Genomic DNA, 25,557 nt, shown 5'->3' on the forward strand with positions numbered 1-25,557 from the left:
ATTTAAGAGATATGAGTCAGTTTTGTAGCATTTATAAATTAATAACATCATTATTTAATACTATTTAAGAGATATGAGTCAGTTTTGTAGCATTTATAAATTAATAGCATCATTATTTCAAACGGTTCGATGTTTGAGGCCTGATAACTCCGAAACGACTTACCTTACGCAAATCTTTATTCAGATCTTTTTTGTAGAGCGTAAAATTTCCTACAAGAATATGTTTTTTTTATATCTTCCCACTGGTTCGTTTTCGAGCAATAAAATTCTAAATTTAACAAAAATTTTTTCCCATGTTATTTAAATGGGAAATAGAAAATCGAGAATCGCCACCGCTAAAAATCAATATTAAGGGCTCATATTTTACCGAGGTCATTTTTGAGGGACACTCGGAAGATTTTTCAATGTTCTTCGAAAAAAAAGAAAATAGTCGGTTTTTTTGAAACACTCTAGTATATACACACAATGCGGTTCAACGTATACATACATAAATATCATGTGTCTAATTTTCTTTCTTTTTTGCTCTCTCTCTCTCTGCATCCAGGGTTCAAATCCGAGAGATTATTTGTGTTTCTAGGAGGGGTAAATTTACCACTTTCGTGGGTTTTTTCTATCTCTCTGCCCTTGTTATTTATACTTTCGCATAAAACCTTAAGTAGCTGTTGTTAGTTCAATACGTGCGCTGGTAGAAAATTTTCTACCATATCTTCTAGCACTGTATAATTATTATTTTATAGTTTCACTTACGTCTCTGATTTGAGTTCAAGTAAAATTTTTTGTGACGAGGCAGGTAAAATTCACACGTATTTCATTCACGTAACAAGCTGCAAAATTGTTTCGCAATTAGAGTCGACCCATATTTATTTATTTCTTTCAATTAACGATTAACGAAAATCTGTGAAGAAAATATCACCACTTTACGAAAGCCTCGAAAAGTTTCACAGCTCCAATACGTAAGCTCCTTAAACTTTTCGTAATTACGGAACCCCTGATGAATTTTTTTTTTCTCTTCCATGAAACTGTTCCTCGCGTGGCACTGATTATAATAATTAATTATGCATGATCAACCCGTAAGTTGAATCGATTTTCCCGATTTTCAAAACGTTTCAACATAACGAGAAGACTTGAACAAAACTTCCTGCGTTGTATAGTTACTATAAATTTCTTGTGGAATGGGTATCGTTACAATGACGCTTTAAATATTGTTGGAATTACAAGAAAATTTCGCACAGGTAAATACTTAGTATGATTAACGACACTTTTTGAATGTAGCAACAAAAAATCTGTTGTTTGTTTAATTGACGATATTTTTTCAATGAAGTACTAGGCCTTGGCATTAATATATTCTTTCACAAATATCAAATTATCATAATGGTTAGAAGAAAATTTCGTACGAGTGACAATAACCAAAAAGAATAGTAACACATAAGTATCGGATTTTTCGTTTACGGCTAAACGAAACTAATTTTCACTTCTTACAATTAGCCAAAACCACATTTTTCGGTTATGGTAAAAAATGGAGGTAAAATTAAGGGAGTACTCCGATAAAATTTTGAAAATATTAAGTTTTCCGTTCCGGAAGTAACTGAATAAGGTGTAATCAAAAATTTCTTTCACAACATTTAAATTGTGGTAGAATGTGGTCGAAAAAATTTTAATTTCATATTCTGCTACGCAAGTGTACGGAAAAGAAATTATTAGCAGCGAAAGAGAGGACAATTTTTTCCACGGCATGTGCTACAATGTAACTTAAATCTTGCTGGAAGGAATTTTTGGCCACATATCTTCTAGTCATTTAAAAAATGAAAACCTTGGTGCTATTTTCTCGTCGCGCGTCGGGATCGGTCGAGAGATCGACAAGGAATGAATTCGTAAAGGGTGGATGGGGGGCAGCTGCGCCCGTTTTAATCCGGGGAGAAGCCTGTGTCAGGGTCCGGTCGAGATTTCTGTCGGCATGGACGGTAATCGCACACAAAGACGAGAAGTGAACGCGTACGTAGCGCTCAAATTCAAACAAGCATTTAAACCGAAATGTTTAATAATCCTAAAGTCAGGCCGGACGTCACGCGTCACGTGCTTCGCGAAGTCCGACCGAGATTAACTCGATTCAATTAATAACCGACCCATGCATCACGGGGCGATGTCTTCGGGACAACTTTCGACATGCTTCGTACGCGTATTACTTATTATTATACAATTATATCCTGGGGATGATGCGATGCAATTTTATTCATTGTATTGTAACGCCGTTCCTTCGCCTCCTTGGACGAATTACTCAGAGCTGTGAGATTATATTATATTATATACTTTTCTCTTTTTTTTTTTTTGTGGTCTCTCATTTGATCTAGAGATTTGTTTCATATCCGTGAGATTTTTTCGCGTACAAAAATTAAAAATTTTAATTCACTTTCCCAGCTTCGAAAAGTCGGTTTAACGTAAAATGAATTTTGCGGAATTCAAGACATTGCGATATCAATTGTATCAAAAATTTGGAACAGAAATTTTATAAATGTTTGAATAACGTTTTTATACTCCGGGGTTGAAAAATCGAAATAACGAAACGACTATAATCTGATTGATTTGTTTATTTTTTTATTTTTTTCCCTTAATAAGGAAAAAAAAATATATATGTACAAAGCTTGAAAATATTTTTAACGCATATCTTTCGAATAGTTGTATACAATTAATAATTCAATCATCATCGGAAAATCGTGAAACGATCAAAGATCGTAAACATCCAAATCGGCATGTATGAAAAAACGACCAACATAAATATACAACTTCTCTACATACCGTGGATAAAATGGAGAAAATAGAATTTTCAACACGTTGACTTTGGAAAATTTTCAAAGAATAATTTTCCCGAGGTCAAGTATCGTTAATTAATCGTTAATTATATGTACTGGGATCCGAAGTCTGAAGTTCGGCATGTTTTCCTTTGAGAAAACTGGGGTGTTCACCTTAAATCCTTGAAAATTATCGGGCAATTAAACCGAGGCAGCTCGCAGAAGAAAAGAACGAGCAGCGGTAGCAGTGACCTTAGAAAGGTGAGACTTGTTGGCGGCGTTATCGATCAGCATCCTTAGGTGAGAGAGGGTCGAGGTTGAAAAATAAGAACCGGAGAACGAGAGCGGAGCGGTGAGAAAGAAAGATAGATAGATAAAGAGAGAGAAAGAGAGAGAGAGAAAGAGAGAGAGAGAGAGAGAGAGAGAAGGCAAAGCCGTGGGGGCAGAAAACTTGAGGAATCATCGTACGTGATCAAAACTGTTTTCACAATCAAGATCTCGCCTGAGTCGGGGGGCCCAGGACTTCGATCTTAAACAAATAAATTCTACCGTCGCGGGATAAGGACCTCCGTTTAATAACAATAACAACACACGCGTTGCTGGCAACTTCAGCCTGCTTCAGTCAAGCTCAAAGCCACAGTTAACGAACTAACCAAATAAGACGTGAACTTAAATAGCGCGTAATAATCGGACAGCTTCGTAAATTTGGTTCGAGAAAAAAAAAATGAAAAAAAAAAAACCTATTGATTGGTGTGTTTTGAGGGGTCGGAAGATGGAAGCGTCACAAAGACGAATTTTTTAAGGCGCAAAAATGAGATTCACAGATTTTATAAATACGGTATGTTCAAGTATGGAAAAGTCAAAGTATAGAAGGGTCAAAGTATAGAAAGCCGAAATATATTACCTTGAGAACGAATAAGAATATACGTAGTAAGACGAACAAATTGAAAGCGTTACAATTCTAACTATCATTTATATATTCTATCTATCATTTTTAGTTTCTACAATGTGAAATACTATAAAATACATTTTTGCGTTTCTGAAAATTCTATATGAAACCCTTCTATCTTCTGCCATCAAAATAATTAAATTTTTTGGTATTCCATTCTTCAATTTCTAGTCTCTTATTTTTTTGAGTATGTATGGCGAAGACCTATGGAAATTTTTTACACCCCTTTGACCGGATAAACTTTCGTCTTTCGATATTTATTTTCACTTCTTACGCTTATTCCAGCTCACTTTATGTCTTCCATTTTATTACTCTTGCTTCATCTGATTTTCCTCATATTCGCTTATCTTGTTTATCCTCAGTATTCGTTCTATTCCATCTCCTGTTCTCGACGTTATCGTTCTTGCTGTGAGTTCTGGATTCTTCGGATTCTTTCTGCGTTCCATTTCCATTATTTGTTGCGGTTTCTCTTATTTATCATTAAATTTAATCTCCATTTTCCATACTCTTCTCTTCCCAGTATCAGTTTCCTCTTCATTCATTGCAGCATCTGAATTTTACTACAACTTTCGTCTTTACACCTTTACCCATTTTTTTCACAATACACTTTGCTCTTTGCTTAGTTTTTCATCAATTTAATATTACTCCATCTTACCTTCTTTCTCACGTGTTTCCGCAATAACTCTTTAACTGCCACCAATTTCAAGTCCAGAAATCATACCCCTTAGTAAACGAAAACTATACGCTTTCCATGAAGTTCAAAAATCGAACCTCCCTCTTTCCGTACAAATAAAATTCCTCTCAACCCTCCTCTTCAGAGTTTTTCCCGTGCACCCTGTATCGGATTGCACGGAGAAAAAAAATTACGAATGGCAGGCATAATTTTTTGTAATCCAGCTATATTGTATGGTTAAAATAGCAAATAGCATACTATATAGATTTTTCATCTCAAGAATATGATATTGTGAGGGTTATCAAATTTGGTATTGTAAAATTAGCAATACCCACAGTAAATAATCTGATCTACCGAGATCAGCAATACGATTTGATCATGTCATGGATGTTATTAGTTTAGTTAACGATATCGGCTTAGCAATATTTGCATAGTCGCATCTGGTATAACGCGTTTTAGATATGACAAATGACGTTTCTGGGGTAAAGTGAAAATCTGCTGCGACTAATTATATTTTTCCAACCAGAACGATACGGTCGATAGTTTCATATGATTTCTCTCCGTGTGTATACGCGTAAAAGTTATCAAAAGGTCAGTTGATAGGGCTGAGATTTCGGGGCGAATTCTCTCGGGTACCGGATCTCCGCAGCATCCCTTCGCCTCCCCCCCCCCCCCCCCCCCGCCCCTCCCTCTCCGCCCTTCCGCCCCTCCGATCCTCCATCCCTTAGCCGTAAGCGGGGGCGGGTGCCCCGCTTGACGATCGAGTGTGCGAGCGCCTTGGCGCTCAGTAAGCGGCCAGCCGCCACAGAGTACGGTTCGTTCGTTCGTTCGTACGCAGGCACGGTAATCTCAGGTGCAGCTCGCGCGTTGGAGAATCACCCGAGTGATATCCACCACCACCGAAAGTGTTATAAGTAAGTGCAACTGGCTCGAGGTTGATGTTAAGGTATAACAAAGGTTACTACGAGGAGTGCATCGTCACCTGTAACAATCGAGTCGGAACACCCTGATCATATCCGAAAGCTTCGGATCCTCTTCGAGGGACTTCCGTCGTTGATATATCGCGAGTGAATGGTGAACAGTGATTCAATGTCGCGTTCATCGCATTAGTTGGGTGCAGGTTCGATCAGCGGCCAAGAGTGCAGGGGTGTCCGTAAGGAAGCGCGATTGTTAACCGCGGGAATTAATAAAGTCACATGGGATAAGGGTGGACCGAAACCTAGAGGCCTGGACCGATAACCAACACCGTTGTTGTAACCGGAGTCATTACACTATTTGAGGGTACTGCCATGCAGGCAGAGCCGCGGTGCTAGTTGGAAGATCGTAGTCTCTTCCGGGTCCGAAACCCAGCGATAATGGCGCGGGTCCAGACCCTTTCAAACTGCCTTGCACTGTTGCTGGTGGTCGGCATTCGACTGGCCGAGGCTGGGGGCGAGGGTTACATGAAGATGTTCGCGGCCCAGCAGAATCCCGTTGATCCTTGTTTCGACGAGGACAGACCGCGGCGGTGCATCCCTGACTTCGTTAACGCGGCCTTCGGGACAGCCGTCGAGGCATCTTCGACGTGCGGAAGTGGTGGACCGACGCGTTACTGCGACGTCTCCGATGTTCCAGGGGGCAGTCCGGGCCCCTGTCACGTTTGCGACGACTCAACGCCGCGGCGGCGGTTCCCCGCGAGTTACTTGACCGACCTCAACAACCCTAACAACATCACCTGCTGGAGGAGCGAGCCTCTGGTATCGTCGCAGAGCTTTTCGGCGCCCCCGGATAACGTAACGCTGACCTTGTCGTTGGGGAAGAAGTACGAGCTGACGTACGTCAGCCTCCAGTTTTGTCCCCGGGCCGCGAAGCCGGACTCCATCGCCATATACAAGTCCATGGACTACGGGAAGACCTGGCAGGCCTTCCAATTCTACTCGTCCCAGTGCCGCCGCGTCTATGGGAGGCCGAATCGTGCCACCATAACCAAAGCCAACGAGCAGGAGGCACGCTGCACGGACAGTCATCGGTACACCGGAGGCGACGGACTCGCACCCGTCGGACGCATAGCCTTCAGCACCCTCGAGGGACGCCCGTCGGCTTCGGACTTCGACAACTCGCCGGTGCTCCAGGACTGGGTTACCGCGACGGACATCAAGGTTGTTTTCAACCGGCTTCACCTCCCCCATGGTCAGGAAGAGTTCGCGCCTCAGGAGGAGATCCAGACGGCCGAGGAGACCGGCGTTGTCAAGGAGCTTAGGAAGGACCTCCAGGAGCGTGCCAAGGCCAAGGGCCATTCCAAAGCCCAGTTCGCCAAGGCTGATGGGCTCGAGTCTGCTGGACCCACCGTACTTCCGTCCGTTCAGGTGATCGGACCACAGGAAATGCAGTCCAACGACGCTCTGGACATCGACGTTAGGGATATGAGCCTCGTCACCACCACCGTCATCACGACCACATCGACCACCCTCGCTCACCACTACGCTGTTTCCGACTTCACCGTTGGCGGTCGGTGCAAGTGCAACGGGCACGCGGCGAGGTGCGTTCCTGACAAGGAGGGCGAGCTCTTGTGCGATTGCAGACACAACACGGCCGGCAGAGACTGCGAACGGTGCAGGCCTTTCCACTTCGATCGACCATGGGCAAGGGCCACTGCCAAGGAGGCGAACGAGTGCAAGGGTGAGTTGTTTTTATTCGCAGACTTTGTAGCAGTAAAATGTGCGTTGGCGAAAGTTTTCGTCATTTCCTGTACCTACTTCAGGAGGGAATGTTGCTTCGTTTCTGTTTCTTTGGCTTTTTATCACTCCCGTATAGGCATTTGTTGCTTTTTGGTCAGTTAAGCTTATTTTTAGAGTCTGGTAACGACCGATCGTTACATGCGTAAGGAGGAGAATGATGGAAATCCTCATCAAATCCGATACCATGGTCAAAGCTAACGACAGCTGATCAGATTGATAAAGTTACTTCATAGTGGATGCGATGGTACGATTTGGCCGATTCCGTGGCCTCAAAGTTTTGCGCGACTCGGATAGAAGGGTATAAACATTTGTACATTGCACCCTTCAATATCTAGACATTACCACACGACTCTAAACCGTTTTGAACACTGTTCCAATAATGTTCGAGATATTCGCAATTTGCGTAGGCGTAAACCACGTTCTATCATCCTTCTGTATATTCTCAATCGTTCAAGAGCCACGCAATTAGAGAAATTGAATTCCTCGAAGATCTATTTGCTGAATACTATCCGAAGTGACGGAATTCTCTGAAGTCCTTAAGATCAAGATTATACTCCACCTCTTTCATCCGAAAGGAGTTTCTGCGTGTCTTCGAATAATTGATACTGGTTCAACCTTGAGTAAATTTGCTCGTTTGCGGAATTGCCCTTCCAAACGAGGCGGCGCGAGTTCACATGCCGTATATAATGACTCTTCGCGCAGAAACGCGTGAAAGTCCAAGTTGCACTCCGTGTCCCTCCGGAGTCGCGAGCACGCAGTCTCGAAAGTGGAGGACATACCTAGTAAGTAATGCGGTTCGATTTGAAGAAGCGAGAATTTACGACCAATTTGTATCTGGAATTTTTGCGCAGCGGTTGCGAAGGTTTGTCTCGCGGGTCGAGTTCAGAGACGCGATTCTTTTTTGGCACCGCCGCGGTTTCGCAGCCGCTTCTGCGGAGTCAGGAGTCAACCGAGCTCGCGTCGTATCCTCGTCTCCATCCTGCTCGGTCTCGTCACACCTACAAGACGAACACCATGCCCATGTCAGTTCACGGCGACTGGCCGCCAGCCAGAGCAGATATTCTCTTCATTGTTACAGAAGTCATGGGCCTTCCTCCTAGTCCTCGAGGTTCGGTGGCCTTGGCTGGAACTGCTCGTTTCGACACTTGTTATATGCGTGTTAAAAGAGCTCGCGACACAGACGCTTTCCGCAGGTATAACACACTCGCGTCGATTGTCCTCTCGCGTTTCTATACCCAGTCAGTCGCATTGCGAGTATGTGTCCGATGTACGGTGATTTGACAAAACGCTCCCGACGTGTTTACTTGACGCCTATCCGCGTTCTCTCGATTGTCTTACTACCCATATTCATCCATCCAACGTGCGAGAGACACGGTCGTTCCGCAATACTCCTATTGTTCGATTGTGAATAGATCAAAGCCACGCGTGTAACACTTCGTGTCCTCATCACGTGAATAGGTTCCCCGATTCCCGTACTCGTGACCCCTTACGGTTTCGACTTATTTTCGTTTAACAAGTACTGCTCACGAACAGGTAACCACTCTGTCCGCTCGATTCGGTTCACTCCATCATCCTCAATTTTTTCTCCTCCCCAACGTATGGCTGCAGGCCCCTATTCTTTACGCCAACTGTCGACGTTCTAGCGTGGTTCTTCGAGTCGATCATCTTGCCTCCCTGAAATTCTTCACTAGTCTTACAAAATTCTGATGATCGAGTAGACGGCTCTAAATGTTAGTGTAGGTAGATTCCAGATATTCGCACTGTAAGAAATGGTAGTGTCGAAGTGGAACATTTTTTTTTCAGTCAATTTCGTAATTCGACATCCGATAGTGTCAGATTGGCACCAAATTCTGATCCATAAAAGTCCACTCTGCATATTTCTTACAGTGTAGTAGCAGTAGTGGTACAGACACCATTGGATCAAGTTAACGGACTAATTTGCCAAGTCGCTCGCCCAATACGCACCTAAACCAATCGTGTTTGCAACGATTATTCACCAACTTGGACATGTTACGAATGCATCCGAAGGCCGACATCCGGGGTATAAGTAACAATCGATGGTTATCGACTGGTCTCCGTGGAACACCGGGCGACGAAGGCAGATCCACGGAGCGGTGAGCGCGACAAAGAAACTCGGAAGTAATAACCGGTGTTACGGGGAATCGTGGAGGACTGGTACATGCACCCGAATCACAAAGGAGCGTAACATACGCAGGAATTAAAGGCGGGGAGCCAAAATGGTTCATTGAATCCCCACATAGTGGCTCTTTATGCCCCCCTTAGGTAGGTACGGTACATGACGCAGTAATAACCCGGCCGACACACGCATACCGAATCTCTTCGATCCCGTTTGTGAACACACGGGGTGCATTAGGAGAACCGATACCATCTTCGCCCGCGGCACTTTTGACTCTATACCTACCTACACTCTATACGCGGTTCATCGGCATGGTGGTCATAACTGGCCGCGTGTGCCGTCACCCGATGCTGCATGGATCACGTGCACATGGCCCGGTCTCCGGCATTCTTTCATCTCCGTTTCATCTCGCGGGAAATTCGACGATCTCTCTCCCTCTATGTATCGCATGCCGCAAGCTGCTTTCGGAACAGCGTTTATAACCACTGTTTGCCAATCGCTGCGGAGCTGTTTGCTATTCGTCTGTCTTACTGTCCGCATTCCAGGCTAGTCTAACTTGGGGAAAATATGCAGCCTCGTCTCGTACGCCGGATGTTGTCGTTGTGGAACGTCCGTTCGGTGCCTTGACGCTGTTGTTCTTTATTCTATATTTCTACACATTCGAACTAGTCTGCTACTTGGCAAGCGGATCGATCCTGTGCTTCTCTTTGCTCTTTGCTCTTTCGACGACGACGACGACGACGCTCGCTTCGTTCTTACTTCGCTTTTATGCTCCTGTGATATAATAATCCACCGCGTGAGGTAATCGTTACTGTCTCGTTGACCATTTACATATTCTTTTCTCCGTCGTTTCGTCGGTCGATTTCTGCTACGTGTTTATCCTTTTTCTTATGTATTTGTAGGAACTCGCACACTGTGTGAAAAATGACAGTTTTAAAATAAACCAAAATTAATCGGCGAACAATTCTCGTGACCAATTTGGAAATTCGAAATCAAATAGTGTCAAATTGGTACTAGTTTACAGTGTGTAGAAAATTCACACCGTACTTTCTTCTTACAAACTGCAAGTTGAACTAACAATCTGCGAATGATTCAATCCCTGCACTTTAAATTCCGAATTTCTTGCATCACCTGTAATCAAGGCTCGTAATGAAATTTGGTTGTCTTTTTTTCTTTCCTAGTATCTCTGCGACACAGTGTGAGTATGTAAACAACGGTTATTATACCAAGACGTGTGGCAAAAGCGCGATGTCTCTTTCAAATAATAAAAACACTTACGAAGGATGTACGAAGAGCGTGAGGTTTGATGCTTGAATGGGTCACATTGATGTTGAAAATCCGTTTGAATAATATTTTCGTTAACTGTATGTCGGTCGATAAACAGTGCGCGCAGTAGGGCATCGTGCAGGAATTATTCAAACTCGACTTTTCATACCTTTTATAGGTACGTATAGCCTCAGAAGCCGCAACTCTTCGATAACCTCAACCCCGGATTATTATATACATTTTTATCATTCCGAATTCGATTTTTTCCCCCTTCTATTTCCCAACGTACAAATACGACGTCGGAAATATACTCCAATCACCGATTGATTACCACCTGACGTCCAGGTATTCATTTTCGTCAAATTATCACCATCATCATCGTCGTCATCGTCATCATCGTCATCATCATTATTATTATTATCATCATCATCATCGTTGCAGTCGTCACTGAAATCTGTACGAAAATATCCTAAACGAAACGTCTCCGGTTAAGGAGCAATTCTGACAAGGATGGGGATGAAAATCGAGTTAAAAAACGGCGAGACCCTCGGGGGGAAACGCCGATTGAATTACAGTTTAATTTCGCTGGCGTTATATATGTATATGTAAATATATATATATATGTATACATTGTGCACACTCTGCATACACATATATACAGTTAATATAATATTATACATGTGAGCATCGCACTCGCAACCTGAGTGATCTGAGGAGTTGATGAGATAAATAAATATACAAATAAATAAATAAACCGATGAGAGGAGGATGAAAGAAGGAAAGAGAGAGAGAAAAAAAAAGAAAAAATTTAAAGAGAAATAGAAGAAGAGAGAGAATTTCTTGCGCAATAATTTACATTTCAAATTGAATTTTTATTCTCATTTCTCGGCGAGAGTCAACTCGACTGACAGGCCTCCTCTTGCAGCGTGCTCGGGTTCTCGGTTAGCCTCTGGATTTTCTCTTACTCTGTCTCTCTTTCATTCGTTATTATTATTTTACGTATGTTTCTTTTTTTTCCGCTCATCGTGCGGTTGTACTACAGCGAAACGACATAACCGCATAAAAAGAGAGGTGGTAGAAAAATGTAAGTATACAAAATGTCCGAGCGGTATTGTAGAAACCGCGTGTTTAATACAAAATTAGAAATACGGTGTATTCGGTATAATTTAAGTGGATGGTTTACGGTGGTAAAAAAATAACCGTTTAAAGTGAAAATTTTTCACCTTGTTTCGTCGTTTTTTTTCCAGTTTCAGTTCAAGTACGGTTGATTCGAAAGCTCGCCTCGAGGCGAAAATTAACACAAGGGGATATATCGTGTGGGTTGAACGGTCGTTCTCGCTTTTCTTGGTTCAGGATAAAGATTTCATGTCCGTGCATATAAACTCTAAGAAAGTTTTATATAAGTACGGGTATATGCGTGCAGGCTGAAAGGGAGCGGAGGTTTATCTTTAACGGGGAACAAATTAAGCTGCCTGATTGTTTAACGGCGTGTTTGTCTTGGTTGTACGACTCCGTGTATTCTCGTCTTGATAAACCACTTGTGGCACATATTAATTTAAAACGCATCCCATGCACTTTAGGGTGAGCCCAAAAAAACTAACCTATCGAATTTATGGTCTTAAAAGGACCTATTTACAAAGACAAAAATTATCTCGTTTGTAAAAATTTTTAGCTCAATTTGAAAAGGTGTCGCTGGTAATTTGAAATTTCCTATTTAAATAACACGCAAAAATTTTTGTTTTTTTTTCATTAAAAATGCTATAACTTTTGCTAAAACTGCATATTTCCGCTTTTTTCGACTTTCACGGCCCGTAAATATGCGAATTTTTCAGTCTAGAAAATCAACTCAGTAGCCTTTTTTAGAGAATTTAATGCCCTGCAAGAATATGCTTAGAAAAATTTTGTAATTCCAGCGATTAAATGTTTACAGCATATTTAATGAAAAAAATTTTTTTTGCGTGTTATTTAAATGTGAAATTTTAAATGGCCAGCGACACCTTTTAAAGTTGAGCTAAAAATTTTTCTAAACAGGAGAATTTTTTCTCAGTAAACAGGTCCTTTTCAGACCATAGATGCGATAGGTTAGTTTCTTTGGCTCACCCTAATTCACCTGTATATAAATAAAAGCGAGAAAATTTACCACGAAACGGAATTTATTATACGAGATAATTGCGCGATAAATTGTTTCAAACTGTCGGATCGAAAAGCGAAATTTTCTTTCCTCGAAGAAACGATCTTTGTTCGTTTTTTCTTTTCTTAGCCCCCTTGAAGCGACGAAAGAAGAGGGTATAAACGTATCATGGAATTTTTACTCCAATCGCAGGAAACTTTTATCAACGGCTCGCTGATATCGCCGGATGATTTAGGTATGCGGCGGTGAAGGAATTTGAGGAGAAGGGAAATTAGCATCGTGACTCGACCGAATGCCGGAAGCAAACTGCCCGAAAGTGCTTTGTTTAAATTTGTCTGCTCTTCCGGTCACCCCACATTTAATTTTTTTTTTTTTTAATTTTCTTCTATTATTTCTATTTCCACGCTAGCTTTGATTTTTCTCGTGCGTTCGTTACTTTCACCGGGTTTTACGACACGTATAACGATCCGTTATTCGGTTGGAGTTTATAACGCGATACGTCTTTGAAGCCCGTTTCATACATCTCATGGGAATCAATGAACCGGCTGTATTTTGATCTCCCATCGAGAATCCTTGGAAGGCTCGATTTCTAACAGATATCGGAACCAGCCTACACGGAGTCAGTACCTGACTATTTTTAATTTTTATCGTAACCAAAAAAATACTATTCTAGGTATAAAATTTAACTGAGTTTTGTAGCTGTAACACGAAAATGTAGTACGTGCTAATATCCTTTTTTATATATTTTAACGTCATTATTTAAACAAATTAAAGTCAACGATTCGTTTATTGACTGCAAAAAAAGTAGTTGGCTAAACAAGCTGATTCAATGTTGAGTGTACTATAATGGCAGTAAACAATTACTGGTAAAAAATATTGTTGTAATTACAATAGCGTTAAAATTGTAACCGTAACGATGCTTATTTGGCTAAAATTTCACTACCAATTATGGCAAATGAATCAATTCCGAGTCATGCGGATATCCGAAAACGCTGACGATCTGTAAATTACCGCCGACTGTAGGAATTCGAATATTACTATCGCAGGTATACAAAATTCCGGGTTCTACGCGTCTGCGGGAGGAATTTCGAATGTATCGACGTTTGATGGTTTTTTCGTACGGGGGACATAATGAAGTCCGTACGACGAAGCATCGCAACCTTAACCCATAGAATTACCCCGAGTGATTTTTATCTCCGCATTATAGATGCTTATTATCATGCCCTCGGACGCTACGAGAGATTTAATTCGGCTGGAAACTTGATCCTTAAGGCGAAGACACGGCGCAGCGATGTCAGATGCTGTCATCGCTTTAACGAAATTCAATCAGTGCGCGTTATACGTTTACACAGATATTACACGCGTATAAAAATAATACAACTTGACGCAATGACGGAAAGTAAATCAGATGTAAGGCCGAAGGGTGTACGGAATTTTCTCAACATTTTTACGTGAAACTCTTAAATTCCGTTACTCGCGCTTTGTATCGTTATTTGTATATATATATATGTTACATGCACATGCATACTCACCCTTGCGCAGGAATGCGGCACTTCGATTATCGGTATTTCCTTATCTCGACCTTTCTATTGCGTTTGCGTTCCTCGAGCGTTTTTCCTGTTCACAGTTCAGCCAAGGAATGCGAAATGATCCGATGTCTTAATCGCTCGCCTCGCAACTCGACCGAGAGTTAAGGATTTATCAGGTGTACAGTTCGGTCGGAAAAGCGTTAAAATGGAATAATTGTAAGAAACAGAGGTTCAGAATAGACGCGGTTGAATTTCGAGTTCTGATAGGCGAGCAAAAAGGAAAAAAAAAAGTAAATAATAAATTCAACACTCGTACAAGTAAAAATTCAAGCTTTTATTGTTAGGCGATTAGTTACACGGAACGGTTTATTAAAAAATAAAATACACTTACACATCTGTATAATTTGTCGATATTGTATAGACGGTGCAGTTTCTTCTTCTTCTCTCTGATTGTCAATAAAAAATGCAGAATAGTTATACCGATGTCGACACAGTTTCATTTTTTCTCTCTCCGTTTTTCCGTACCCAGGAGACACTCGTTTATACCAAATTTCGAGCCTATTTTTTTTTCAATCATCATATCGCAATCCATTCGTTGTTTGTGTAGACAGTTTTAAGCGGACTGTACACTTCCACGACATGCAATTCAATTACGTGAAAATGCACACTGCAGTCTGAATATACGTTTCATTATCTCGTCGGGTATATATGCGGTTTTAATTAGAGACACCCTTTCTCGGCGACGATGACGGCGATGACGATGATACACGGGGCGAGAATAATATCGGGTATACGTACACAACTGCACACCATGTGCGCCGATATAATTATTACCGACATTTTCGCTAAGCGATGCACAGTGCGATACAACGGCTAAATGTCAGAAATAAACGCCGTCCGCGGCACCTCGGCTTTTAATATCTACGTTGAGACGCTGGATGGAGAGAGAAAGAGAGAGAAAGAGAGAGAGCGAGAGAGGACTGCACTTGAACCGTAATTGATGACCCAGTATAAACTAATAAGTAAACCCTTTACGCGCCGCCTTCGGTTCGGTTACACCGCTATAAGTATTTCCGTCAGTATATCACAATCGTATCTTTTATCAATTTCAAAACGATTTTATCTTGTATGTTATATACAGCGTGGTCGGTTTTGATCGAACCAAACGAATGTTTGATAAACGCTAACTGAAAGGTTAGAAACAATAGTTTATGGAAAAGTTTTGGATAGTTTTAGACATTTTTTCAAGTAATGTCTGATTTTATGTAGAGAGAATACGTTGTATTTTGGATATGAAGAGATGATAGCGGGATCGAAGTCGAATTCAAAAATTTTAAAAGAACAAAAAAATTAATTTTTCAAAGCTTGCTCTTTGATTATTTTTTCATTGGCCCTTTTTTGCGAAATTGCCAATTTCGCGTCCGCGTGAAAAATTTTCAGTGATCTGGAAGGACGGTGAAAAAACTTTCCTGATGTTTTTTTTTCCACATGTCTTTGAATTTGTCTTTGATTTCGCTATCAGTTCTCGCTATCGTGTCTAAAATATAACATGTTCTCTTTCTAAAATATGCCAACGTTACTTACAAGATCTCAAAAATCTTTTCTCCTGAAAACTCGCATCTCTTTTCGTTTGCACCGTTTTTTGCAATAGGTTTGCCGTTTTGTCGGTCGGGATTCGGTTGCCAAAAGCTTTCAGACATTTGCTGAAAATATCTTTCCATATCCCGCTTTCCGATAATTTTCACCCCTCAAGACGTCTTTTGGCACGCTGGGTTTACATTTAAAAATTACCGAATAAGACAAATAAATATGGTTTCACTTGATAACACGAATTATTGTTCTGACCTTTTTTTTTCTTGGATCAAATAACATTTCTTCGCCCTATTTGAGAAATTAATAAATTCAACAAATCTTTTCTCTGTGTGTATTCACCTCGATTATCATTATTTGGGATTTCCAATGTTAGTATTTTGAAATTCCCAACCACAGGCACAATTGGACATTATTTAGAAGTGTTTTTTTTTTTCAGTAGAAAACGAACGTTCCAATTTATTAACATTGATTTCGAGTGATTTCTATATTAATTTCTAACATATCGTGTGATTTTAATGATTTCAATGTTACTATCCTCGATTTTCGATTATTTTCAGAGGTTATCGACGATTTTCAATGATTTCCGGATTGCTAGCAAACACTGAAAAATTTATCGCAAGACTCGAAACAATTTTCATGACTTTCAACGCCTGCCGCGCGATTTCTCAACCGCTATAACGTAATTAACAATGATTTCTTACAATGATTACAGTCGTCTCGATTGATTCCCCTTTATTTCAAAGTAACATTTTATATACACAGTCGCACTAAAGTTCCTTCGATTTACTATTATTGATTTTCAATCTTGATCTAACGAGCCCCTTGCGTCTACGACTGGTCTTGTATGCGTAAACTCCAATTGTCTTTCGACACCATGATTCTTCTTCGGTTTCCCTTCTTTACACTAGTTTTTTTCTTCTCGCGTATTTCCAAAAATTCGCAGCTTCCTACGAAGCTGGTTGACAGGTTGAGAACACCTGTTCTTTGTCCGAACGGGTGCTGCACAGTGTGTATAAGCAAGCCTCGTGCTGCTGCACAGAGCCGTGGTCCATGATCGCGGCATGTGGCTGCGGGGAGGATTTTTTTTTCCACTTCCCTCTCTTTCTCCCATTTTTTTTTCTCCTCCTCTCCTGCTCTCCTCGCTCCTTTAGCTTCTTTTAAAGGCGCGTAGCGGTTAAGCAGCGACGCAAAGGTGAGGTACGCGAGGAGAAGGATAAGGAGGTGGACGATGAGGGGGAGGGGGAGGATATATATCCTCGGTTCATTCAAAGATTCAGAGATTCCTCGGTCGGTGCGCACATAACAGCTTATACGAGCCGCAGGTATACGTATAATATGGTGTGAAACGTTAACTCAAGTATTTGTAAAAATTTTATTATACACACTGAGAAAAATTTAGTAAAACGGGCATAGTTTGCTAAAACGGATGCTAGATTTTTCTGTAAAACGATGCTGTAAAACTAATTTTCATTTTCTACCTAGAACTACATTTTTCGATTGTGGTAAAAAATGAAAATAGTTAAGGACCGAGCGGTAACCGGAAATATAAATTTCTTTCATTGCACCTCTCCCTTTTCTGCAAATCTTTTTTTCCCTTCTATTTTTAGAAAAGTTTCGCTACACCCTGCGAGTATAAAAATTCGATAGATACCGACGATGCGACTATCGCCTAATAAAATTTACAAACAGTATCGGATTTTCACGCCGCCAAGTTTCCTAATTCTTCACATGCTTACAATGATAATCTAATCATTCGATCGTTCGATAGATTGATGCGCGAATAATTGTCTTAGCTTAGAAATTTTATAAATCATTGAGAGCAAAAACATCAAAATATACCTGAAAAAAAAGAAAAGAAATAAATAAATAACTAATCTAAAAAACGTGGAATCAAATCCAAAAAACAATCAACAGAAACAACATCTCCCCTGCGTATTTTCAAAGTGATTGATCACTCTGCTCCTGTCACAACAGTCGTGTTATATATACGCAACTGTAGTAACATCGCTGCAGCAGCAGCATGCGTCGCTTACAACTGTGTAATGCGTTTCTAATTATCACCCCTTGCAGCACCCGCGAGTTCAACCAGCTGGTGCAGCTTCTTGCTGCGCTTGCTGCAGCCGCGTGTTCAGCGTTCCGTTTGCAGTCCTCTCTCCCTCTTTCTCTCTTTCACTCTCTCTCTCTCTCTCTCTCTCGCCTTATTACTAAAAATTGTACTTTTTTCCAATCGCTCCGTGCGCTGGCTCGTCGGGGCCTTAAGAGGGGCCCCGGCTTATTAGCGCAGATCCATTACACCTGAAACTCTGGAGAATGTCTTAATTTATATGGCTCTGCTGCACGACTGCGATTCGCTCTACGGTGGAGTGCAATTACGAGAGAAAAAAAAAAAAATATAACAATGATGTGCCTAATTGCGGTAAATATCAAGTGCGTAAAGAAAAAAAAAAAAAAATGGGAAATACGATTTATGCGCTGTTTGAGTTGCACGGAATTTTTAGAAACGCGGTAGCTTTTGCGATTTCCATGATTTTTATCGGACAGATTTTTTGTAACCGAGTTCATACAATACAACTGTATCTACGTGCCAATTAAAAGGCAAATTTCTTTTTTTTTTTTTTTCTTCTTTTCACATAATTTCGAAGATTAATATTCATTTTTTGTACGCAACGAATTACAACAAATTTTTTACCTTGTTCTTATAACAACGCTGAAGAGATTTTACTTTATTCTATGTAAGAAGTTACCGCGGCTTTAGGTATGACCAAAATTAAACGTAGGTATTCCAATTTCTTTTTCTTTATTTTATTTAATTTTTTTTTTTTTTTCTTTCCTCTTTACAACAATAGTCAGGTGAATTTTCAATAAAATTACACAACGAAACATAGAGTATAATCTTTATTCTTGATACGAAGATGAGAAAAAAAAAATTCGTGCGGTACGGAACGTTTTTACGTAGCGGTGTTTGCAAATTTAAAAAACAAAAGAAAAAAAAAATTATCTCGGAGGGTGTCTGCCGAGAACGAAATGATTTTCTCTTCGTACTGAAAAAAAATCACCAATCAACGAATTATTTCGCATAATTGTGAACGAATAAACTTTTCACCAAAAAATATGAAACGAAGTTTTATACCTAAGCTAAATGCATCCAATATAGAACACGCATTTAACAATGCAACATAGTATATGGTGCAGAACTATATCGTCGAAAATCGAATTTCTCCCATGGCTTCGTGTCGATTAAAATTCCGTTATTCGATTTAACCAGCTGCACTGCACTTGTCTATATATTATATACAGTACATGTTACACATGTCTACACTTGGAGACACCATATACCTTTATTGGGTAAATAGCCTTAAACACACACACACACATATATGTATATATATATACATGCATGCATTTACAACGTGTTACCCGAAGTATATACCTTACACGTACTGCAGAGCTCGCATTATCAACACGTGCCATTGAGGAGCAGGTTACGCTCACCTAGTTAGGATCGATTTCCTACTTACAATTAGAAAGAGAGGCGGGAATGCGACGAAGGGAGAATGAGAGAGGAAGAGGGAGAGCTCCCAGCATTCGTTTGAAAGGGTGTCGCTGTAAGACCGTCGGCAGCACACGTATTAGCGTTAATTGCTCAATAATCATCTGATACTTACTCGGCGAGCTCTCAGCCCCCATTAGTCCTCCCTCCTCCTCCTCCTCCTCCTCCTCCTCCTCCTCCTCCTCCTCCTCCTCCTCCTCCTCCTCCTCCTCCTCCTCCTCCTCGCCCGCTATCACGATCACGTCACTCCCGCATCTCTTAAGTATCTTCTGCATAGACCCTTTGTGCTCCTGCACGGACGAAACGATTTCAAATGAAATTAAACGGTGTTAGAAAAATCGATTGGGCACTTCGTACGCATTAGGTAAGATGTACAGTCATCTCAATCAAGATTCCATGTCGATGTCTCGGATTGGCTTTATAATTTTTCGTATGGAACTATGCGAAAAAAAAACGCAATCGTAACTTTTTTCAGAATTTTTCGACCCCGCGTATCTCAAGTATGATTTAAAAACTTGAAAAAAAAAAACACTTTTTAAAGTCTGAAAAAATTCAGAAAAAACTTATAAGATGTAACAAATTTTTTGACACCTGTTAGAAGATGGACATTTCGTAACTACTTCGAAAGATAAAATAAGAGAAATAATTAACAAATATTATCATTATTATTATTGGTTTGCATTTTTGACGTAAGAATGAACATTAAAAGCTCATTACAATATCTCTCTAAATAGAAATTTTTTAGGTCGTATTACAATCAGCTTTTATTTTCATTCTCATGTCAAAAAAATATGACCAAATTTTCACGCATTTTGCATTTTGCGGAACACTTGCAGTACTTCGAATAGTATGGTTTGTGCGTTTATTTGTTATTTGATCAGTTGTTGTTTGTGCATCTTTTTTTTTCTACGTTTCAAGGGGCAGTCAAAATTTATTGCTCATGGAAAAAAGTTATTAGCTAGACTTTTACATAGATGTTTAAATAAATAACATGATTAAATTGAAAATTGAATATTGTAATTGATTTGGCAGAATTCTTTTAAAATTACCTAAACAGATGCAATTAGATTTAAGAGGAAGAAAAAATTCAGTCTTTCAACTCTCACATTTAAAAATCTTCATATTTAAAATTCTGAATCGTAAAACTACAATATTATAAAATGATCTGGAAAATCGTTTAAAATTTTAAACATACTCATGCATAAAAATCGTTTTGTCACAGGTTTTTTTTTCACTCTTTCTACCAAGTTCGCTGAATATTACGAATATACATGCGATCTCAAATCGATATTGCAAAGTGTAAAATATACTGAATCAAAGAATATTGTGTGCCTATAAGAATTTGGAACGTATAAAAAAAATCACTGACACAAGTTTATACAATAAATTATATTTCATCTGAAAATCGACCAACTATTATTTTCTCGAGCCACTGATTGTAAATACGTGTTGTTAATAGAAATTGTGCAATTTGAGAATTCACAACACGTCCAGTCCATCCATCTCGAATTTCCGCCAATAAGTATCTTTCCTGGAGCATAAAAATTCCCGAAACTATATTAAAAAACCTGTCGATCCAATATCCATGAGGCTTAAAAATAATAAACTCCGTAGTAAAAATTTTCATCTCACAACAAAAACGATCTGCAACTGGTATATACATAAAAAAAAAAAAAAAAAAGAAGTGGAACGTCGTATCAACTTGATGATAGATAATAACTGTAAAAAATCGAAAAGGCAATTAAAATCTAAATTATGGAAGAGATGAAAGGGCCTCTGAGAGCATCTCTCATCGTCAGTCACCCGTTAGGACATCGAGATGCATCGTCAGCATGCGCGAGGCATGGGACGCGGTGTACATATATATATATATATATATATATAATGTAAGTGTGCGTTACGGAAACGCGACGCGCGGTTTCGACGGGACAGACTCGATGTCTCCGGTTCTCCTCTCCCGCAAGTGGAGTAAAAGGCAACCACCCATACCTGCAAGCCGTACGGAAAGTGGCCTGAGGCTGCTGTGCGCCGTGCACGCAGCGAGCGCGGTGAAACACCGGCTGCAGAGTGCGGACCGGGAACCTAACGGAGAAAAAATAAGCAGAAAAGGAGCGCGACGCACGCGACTTACGACCTGCGACGCGCCCCCCTTTTGCCCCCTGTTTCACCACCCGAAAGCCCGGGCAGCCGCAGCTTGCAGGGTATGATACTCCATAGGCGCGCCGCGCGACCAGCTTATAAATAAGTTGGTACGCCTATACGCGTATCTCTTCCTCTTCTTCTGCTTCTATTGGGATTATCACTTTGCAATGCGGCGTGTCCGGTGGTTAAAAATCGACCTAACGTAACCAGACTCGCAGTCGATCGTTGGCTGTGATTTTTTTACGTATGGTTGGTCGAAGGTACGTGTTGTCGATTGCGCGTCATTGATACGTGGGTAGACATTGGCAATTTGTAACCGGCAAAGTAACGATTTTCGTCTGTGAGAAACTAAAAATTTTAGGTTACGCGGAAATTAAACCGCTTGTGGTTGGATGAACGAGCCCATTGCTGATTTAAAAGAAGAAAAAAAAAAATAATGATTTTAGTTAATCGGAAATTCCAAATTTAGGTTATGTGGTAACAAAATGGCGCCGAAAATCGGGCTCTGACGTCATGAGGGCATTTTTAAATACCTATGTAATTGTTATTCGTGACTTCGAAGCTGGTAGGTAGGCTGGTAGTTGGTGTAACAAGCGTGAAAACGAGGAGGAAAATACCTGCCTTGCAGAGAGCGGTGCTGCACGCATTTTCAGCTTGCATTCAGCGTCAGAAATTCCGACGCCGTCGCCGCTGCCACGCGGTCTGCGGTGCTGTCTCAACTCTCAGGACACCTTTCGCAGATATCCGTCTGGCCTGACGATGAGAGCGAATTTGTGCGGATCACTCGCTGCGTCTGCGTACTGCTTAGGAGATTTATTTGAGGTGTTTTGAGCACCGGGTCACGTGACTGATTTGAGAGTATCCCAACGAGATTTGATCCCATTTTTTCCTTGATATCGTTTCGATTTGAAAGTTTTGCCGTTATATAAACAGATTGTTTTGACGTTCGGAAGCGCGGATTGGTCAATTGAGACATATATGTACAATATCATATGAATTAATAATCGAGTCATTTGTAATACATAACCTCAAAGTCCACCTCACGACGAAATGTATTGATGAAAAATCTGTACGACATTTAATCAGCCCTGGCGAACCAGAGCGCACCTTCTGAGAATAGCACGATCATTTGACGAAAAATTCGAAATCGAGGAACAGTTTTCAGAAAAAAATTATCCCAATTCTCGTAAATATTACATTCTTGTATTGGCCACGTGATACCGTGCTCAGAACATCTTAAGGGCTGGGAAGGAAGGGATGGTTCATCAAAAATTGATTAAGGTAATCGTAGTGTGGGTATTTATTAAATTGGTTTCTTAAGTTGTATGAATAGAAAATACTGGAATTAAAAACGAAAGTTCAGATGTTGAGATGATGATATTATGTGTATTATGCTTGGGAATTTGTTTTTTTAATCATTCTTCTCTGGTCAATTTTTGACGTAACATAATCAGTGGAATATAATCCAGAAATATCGCAGTCAGAAAATTTGCTCTTCTCTTTTTTCAATATTTTTCTATATTATGTCAGAAAATCAAAGTTATGTACAAGCAGTGAAAAAATGTGGCATTGAAGAAAATTTTTACACAATTTAAAAAAATTTTCTCTTCAATTCTGTGAAACTTCAAATAATTTATTATATTTTCTTATTTTCTTAGCTTTCGATAAAATTGATATACCTGTTTGTCATTGCATAATAACAGTCGATTAGTCGATTATAAAGCACTTTGCAAATGCAAAGCGTTGTTAAGGCGAAAAAAAGACTTGCAGAAGTTTTCCAGGTTCTGGAAAATGCAGAAATCGGTTTTCTTTCAGTTGTGTCGAATTAACGTTGGAGCTTTGTTTTTTTGTGCATAATTCTTGTCCCGATTAATTATTAATTTTATTTTTCACAGTCGCATTGCATCTAGTGAACTATGATCTAACAGGGGTTAATAAAATCTTTACGAAAAGTGCTGAAATCGATAGAATCTATAGAACAATTACATAGACGTCCAGTTTACAAGTCATCCAACAGATGTACGTATCTGTAGTAGTGATACATTATAACGTGCAAGGAAACCTTGATACCAACGACGAATTATAGGATGCCAGGAAAATGCAATTAAGTTTCCTGCAGCACGGCTACGACTGGCAATGAACGAACGAACGAACGAACGAGACTGAAGCTATTAAATTAAATTCCAGCCCGGTACTAGCGTAGGTTTAATACCCATACATACCGTACATGTATGTACCTATGTACGCAACCGTGTACCTAGAATGCGTAAAACGCATCTATAACACGCGAAACCGCAGCCCGACCGTAATGAATGTATATATACACACGATGCTGCAGCGTGAATTTAAGGATGCATCGGGCGCACAGTCAAATAAAAAACGTGTCGGAACGAGAGAATTGAGAAAAATAGAGGCTTGCAGGAATAAATCAGTCATTTAATTGAGTTCTGATGAGTTTCAAGGGAAAATTGACTCTGAATGTATGCAGAAATAAAAAATTTGAAACGTGATGTTCACCTGCGTAAATTAGAAACAGAAGTTTTCGTAGGTAAATTTTGTTTGAAAAATCCTCAATTTATTGACGTGGAATCATATTTCAGCTGAGAATGAGACACGAAAAAACCGATCATTCCCCCCCCCCCCCCCCCCCCCTAAATCTGTTGTCAGCTCTCTTCGTTACCGACAGAGATGGTACTATTTTTCAATCTGGATCTTTGGAAATTATATGTCGGGTACAGAAATTGAATTTTCACGATCGTGGGCACAACGTCTCGACTTATCTAACGCATACATGTTGGCATATAATAGCCATGCACGGGGCGTCGTAGGGCGTTATTTCTGGCGTGAAAATATTTTCATTTCGAGTATAACCGTCCGGTGCTGCTCCAGCCTGTAGAAGCAAAGTACACATCGAGACGCGGCTCTCTCTGTTGTTGTTGGCCGACGCGGCATCGGCAGACAGACGTGCGTCTCACAAAGAGATCAGTAAGCCTCGAAAGAGGGTCGAGTCGGGATCGAAACTCATATCCGCCGATGATGGATACGCTGAAAGGGAATTCCGCACCCCGAGAATTAATCGACGCCCTTTTAGGGAGCTGCCAATCGGCCGGACGATTCGAGATCATTTTGTCACGAGATTTCGGGTAAGAGGGATTTGTTCTAAACCTACTTAATGCGAGCCCCGAATTGATGGGGATCAAATTTCTCCTTATATTCGTTTTCCATTTTTGTCTGAAATCAAAAAGTGCGCTAACTTTAATTGACTCAGTCTCTCACAACAAGGAGAGCAACGAAGTATTCTAATCTTAAACCTCGCTGAAGTTAGTTGTTGGTTCACATTTTTGAGGTTAGGAATTGCGAATCTCGTTTCACATTGTAAATTATGCATTCGGGCATCCTGATTGGTTCGGGTTTAATTATGTAACGACATCGTATTTTGCCGCTACGTTTTTCTGGCCAATGCGAAATATAACTGCGAGTTCGACAGCTAATTGTGCGCGGAGTTTTAAGCTGCGGAAACGATCGGCTGTTAGCTAAGTGCGACGCTATATCGCCTGTTGTTTATAGTCTGTACGCACTTGTCAATTTGGATCTTGACTCGAGAAAATGGCAGAAAATTCAAACGAATTGATTACGCAAACGATGGTTATGCGAAAAATCATGTTAATCGAAAAAAACTGTCACCGGATGAAGAAATTATACAGTGACGGTATTGAACGCGGTTTAATAGCCCGAAAGATTCTCCAATTTTCAAAATCGCCTTTGCTTTTAGAAGAATGATCGATTTCCGAACCTCGAAATGTCAGGAAACTGGCAAGTCCAGACTTTATACCGCAGCAAGGAAAACTCCACCATTGAACGTTATCTGACAAATTGAAGGTCGTTAATTATTCTACGAGCGTATACTCGAAAGTTTATACGTCGAGTTTAATTGTCGTTTCGCCAAGTTTTCCCAAGCTACCTGCCAAAACTTTACAGTTGCGAAGTAAAACACGGCGACAAAGTTTCCACCAATTAGTGTAACGTATATAATGTAATATAATACATATACATACATACGCGTGTAGGTATTACATGATTGTAC

The 25,557-nt window shown here is 40.4% G+C and overlaps 1 protein-coding gene across 3 annotated transcripts in view; it reads left to right on the forward strand.

Moving 5' to 3' along the window:
* Positions 1 to 4,800: 4,800 nt before the first annotated feature.
* Positions 4,801 to 25,557, forward strand: part of LOC124293868 (netrin-A-like) — a 135,735-nt gene continuing 114,978 nt past the window's right edge. For all 3 annotated transcript variants that reach the window (XM_046736583.1, XM_046736585.1, XM_046736586.1), the window contains exon 1: positions 4,801 to 7,066. In XM_046736583.1, the coding sequence (XP_046592539.1) occupies positions 5,764 to 7,066 (1,303 nt within the window). In that variant the 5' untranslated portion in view covers positions 4,801 to 5,763. The remainder of the gene's footprint in view (positions 7,067 to 25,557) is intronic.

This window comes from Neodiprion lecontei, chromosome 4 (assembly GCF_021901455.1).
Source record: "Neodiprion lecontei isolate iyNeoLeco1 chromosome 4, iyNeoLeco1.1, whole genome shotgun sequence".
Classification (NCBI taxonomy): Eukaryota; Metazoa; Arthropoda; class Insecta; order Hymenoptera; family Diprionidae; genus Neodiprion; species Neodiprion lecontei.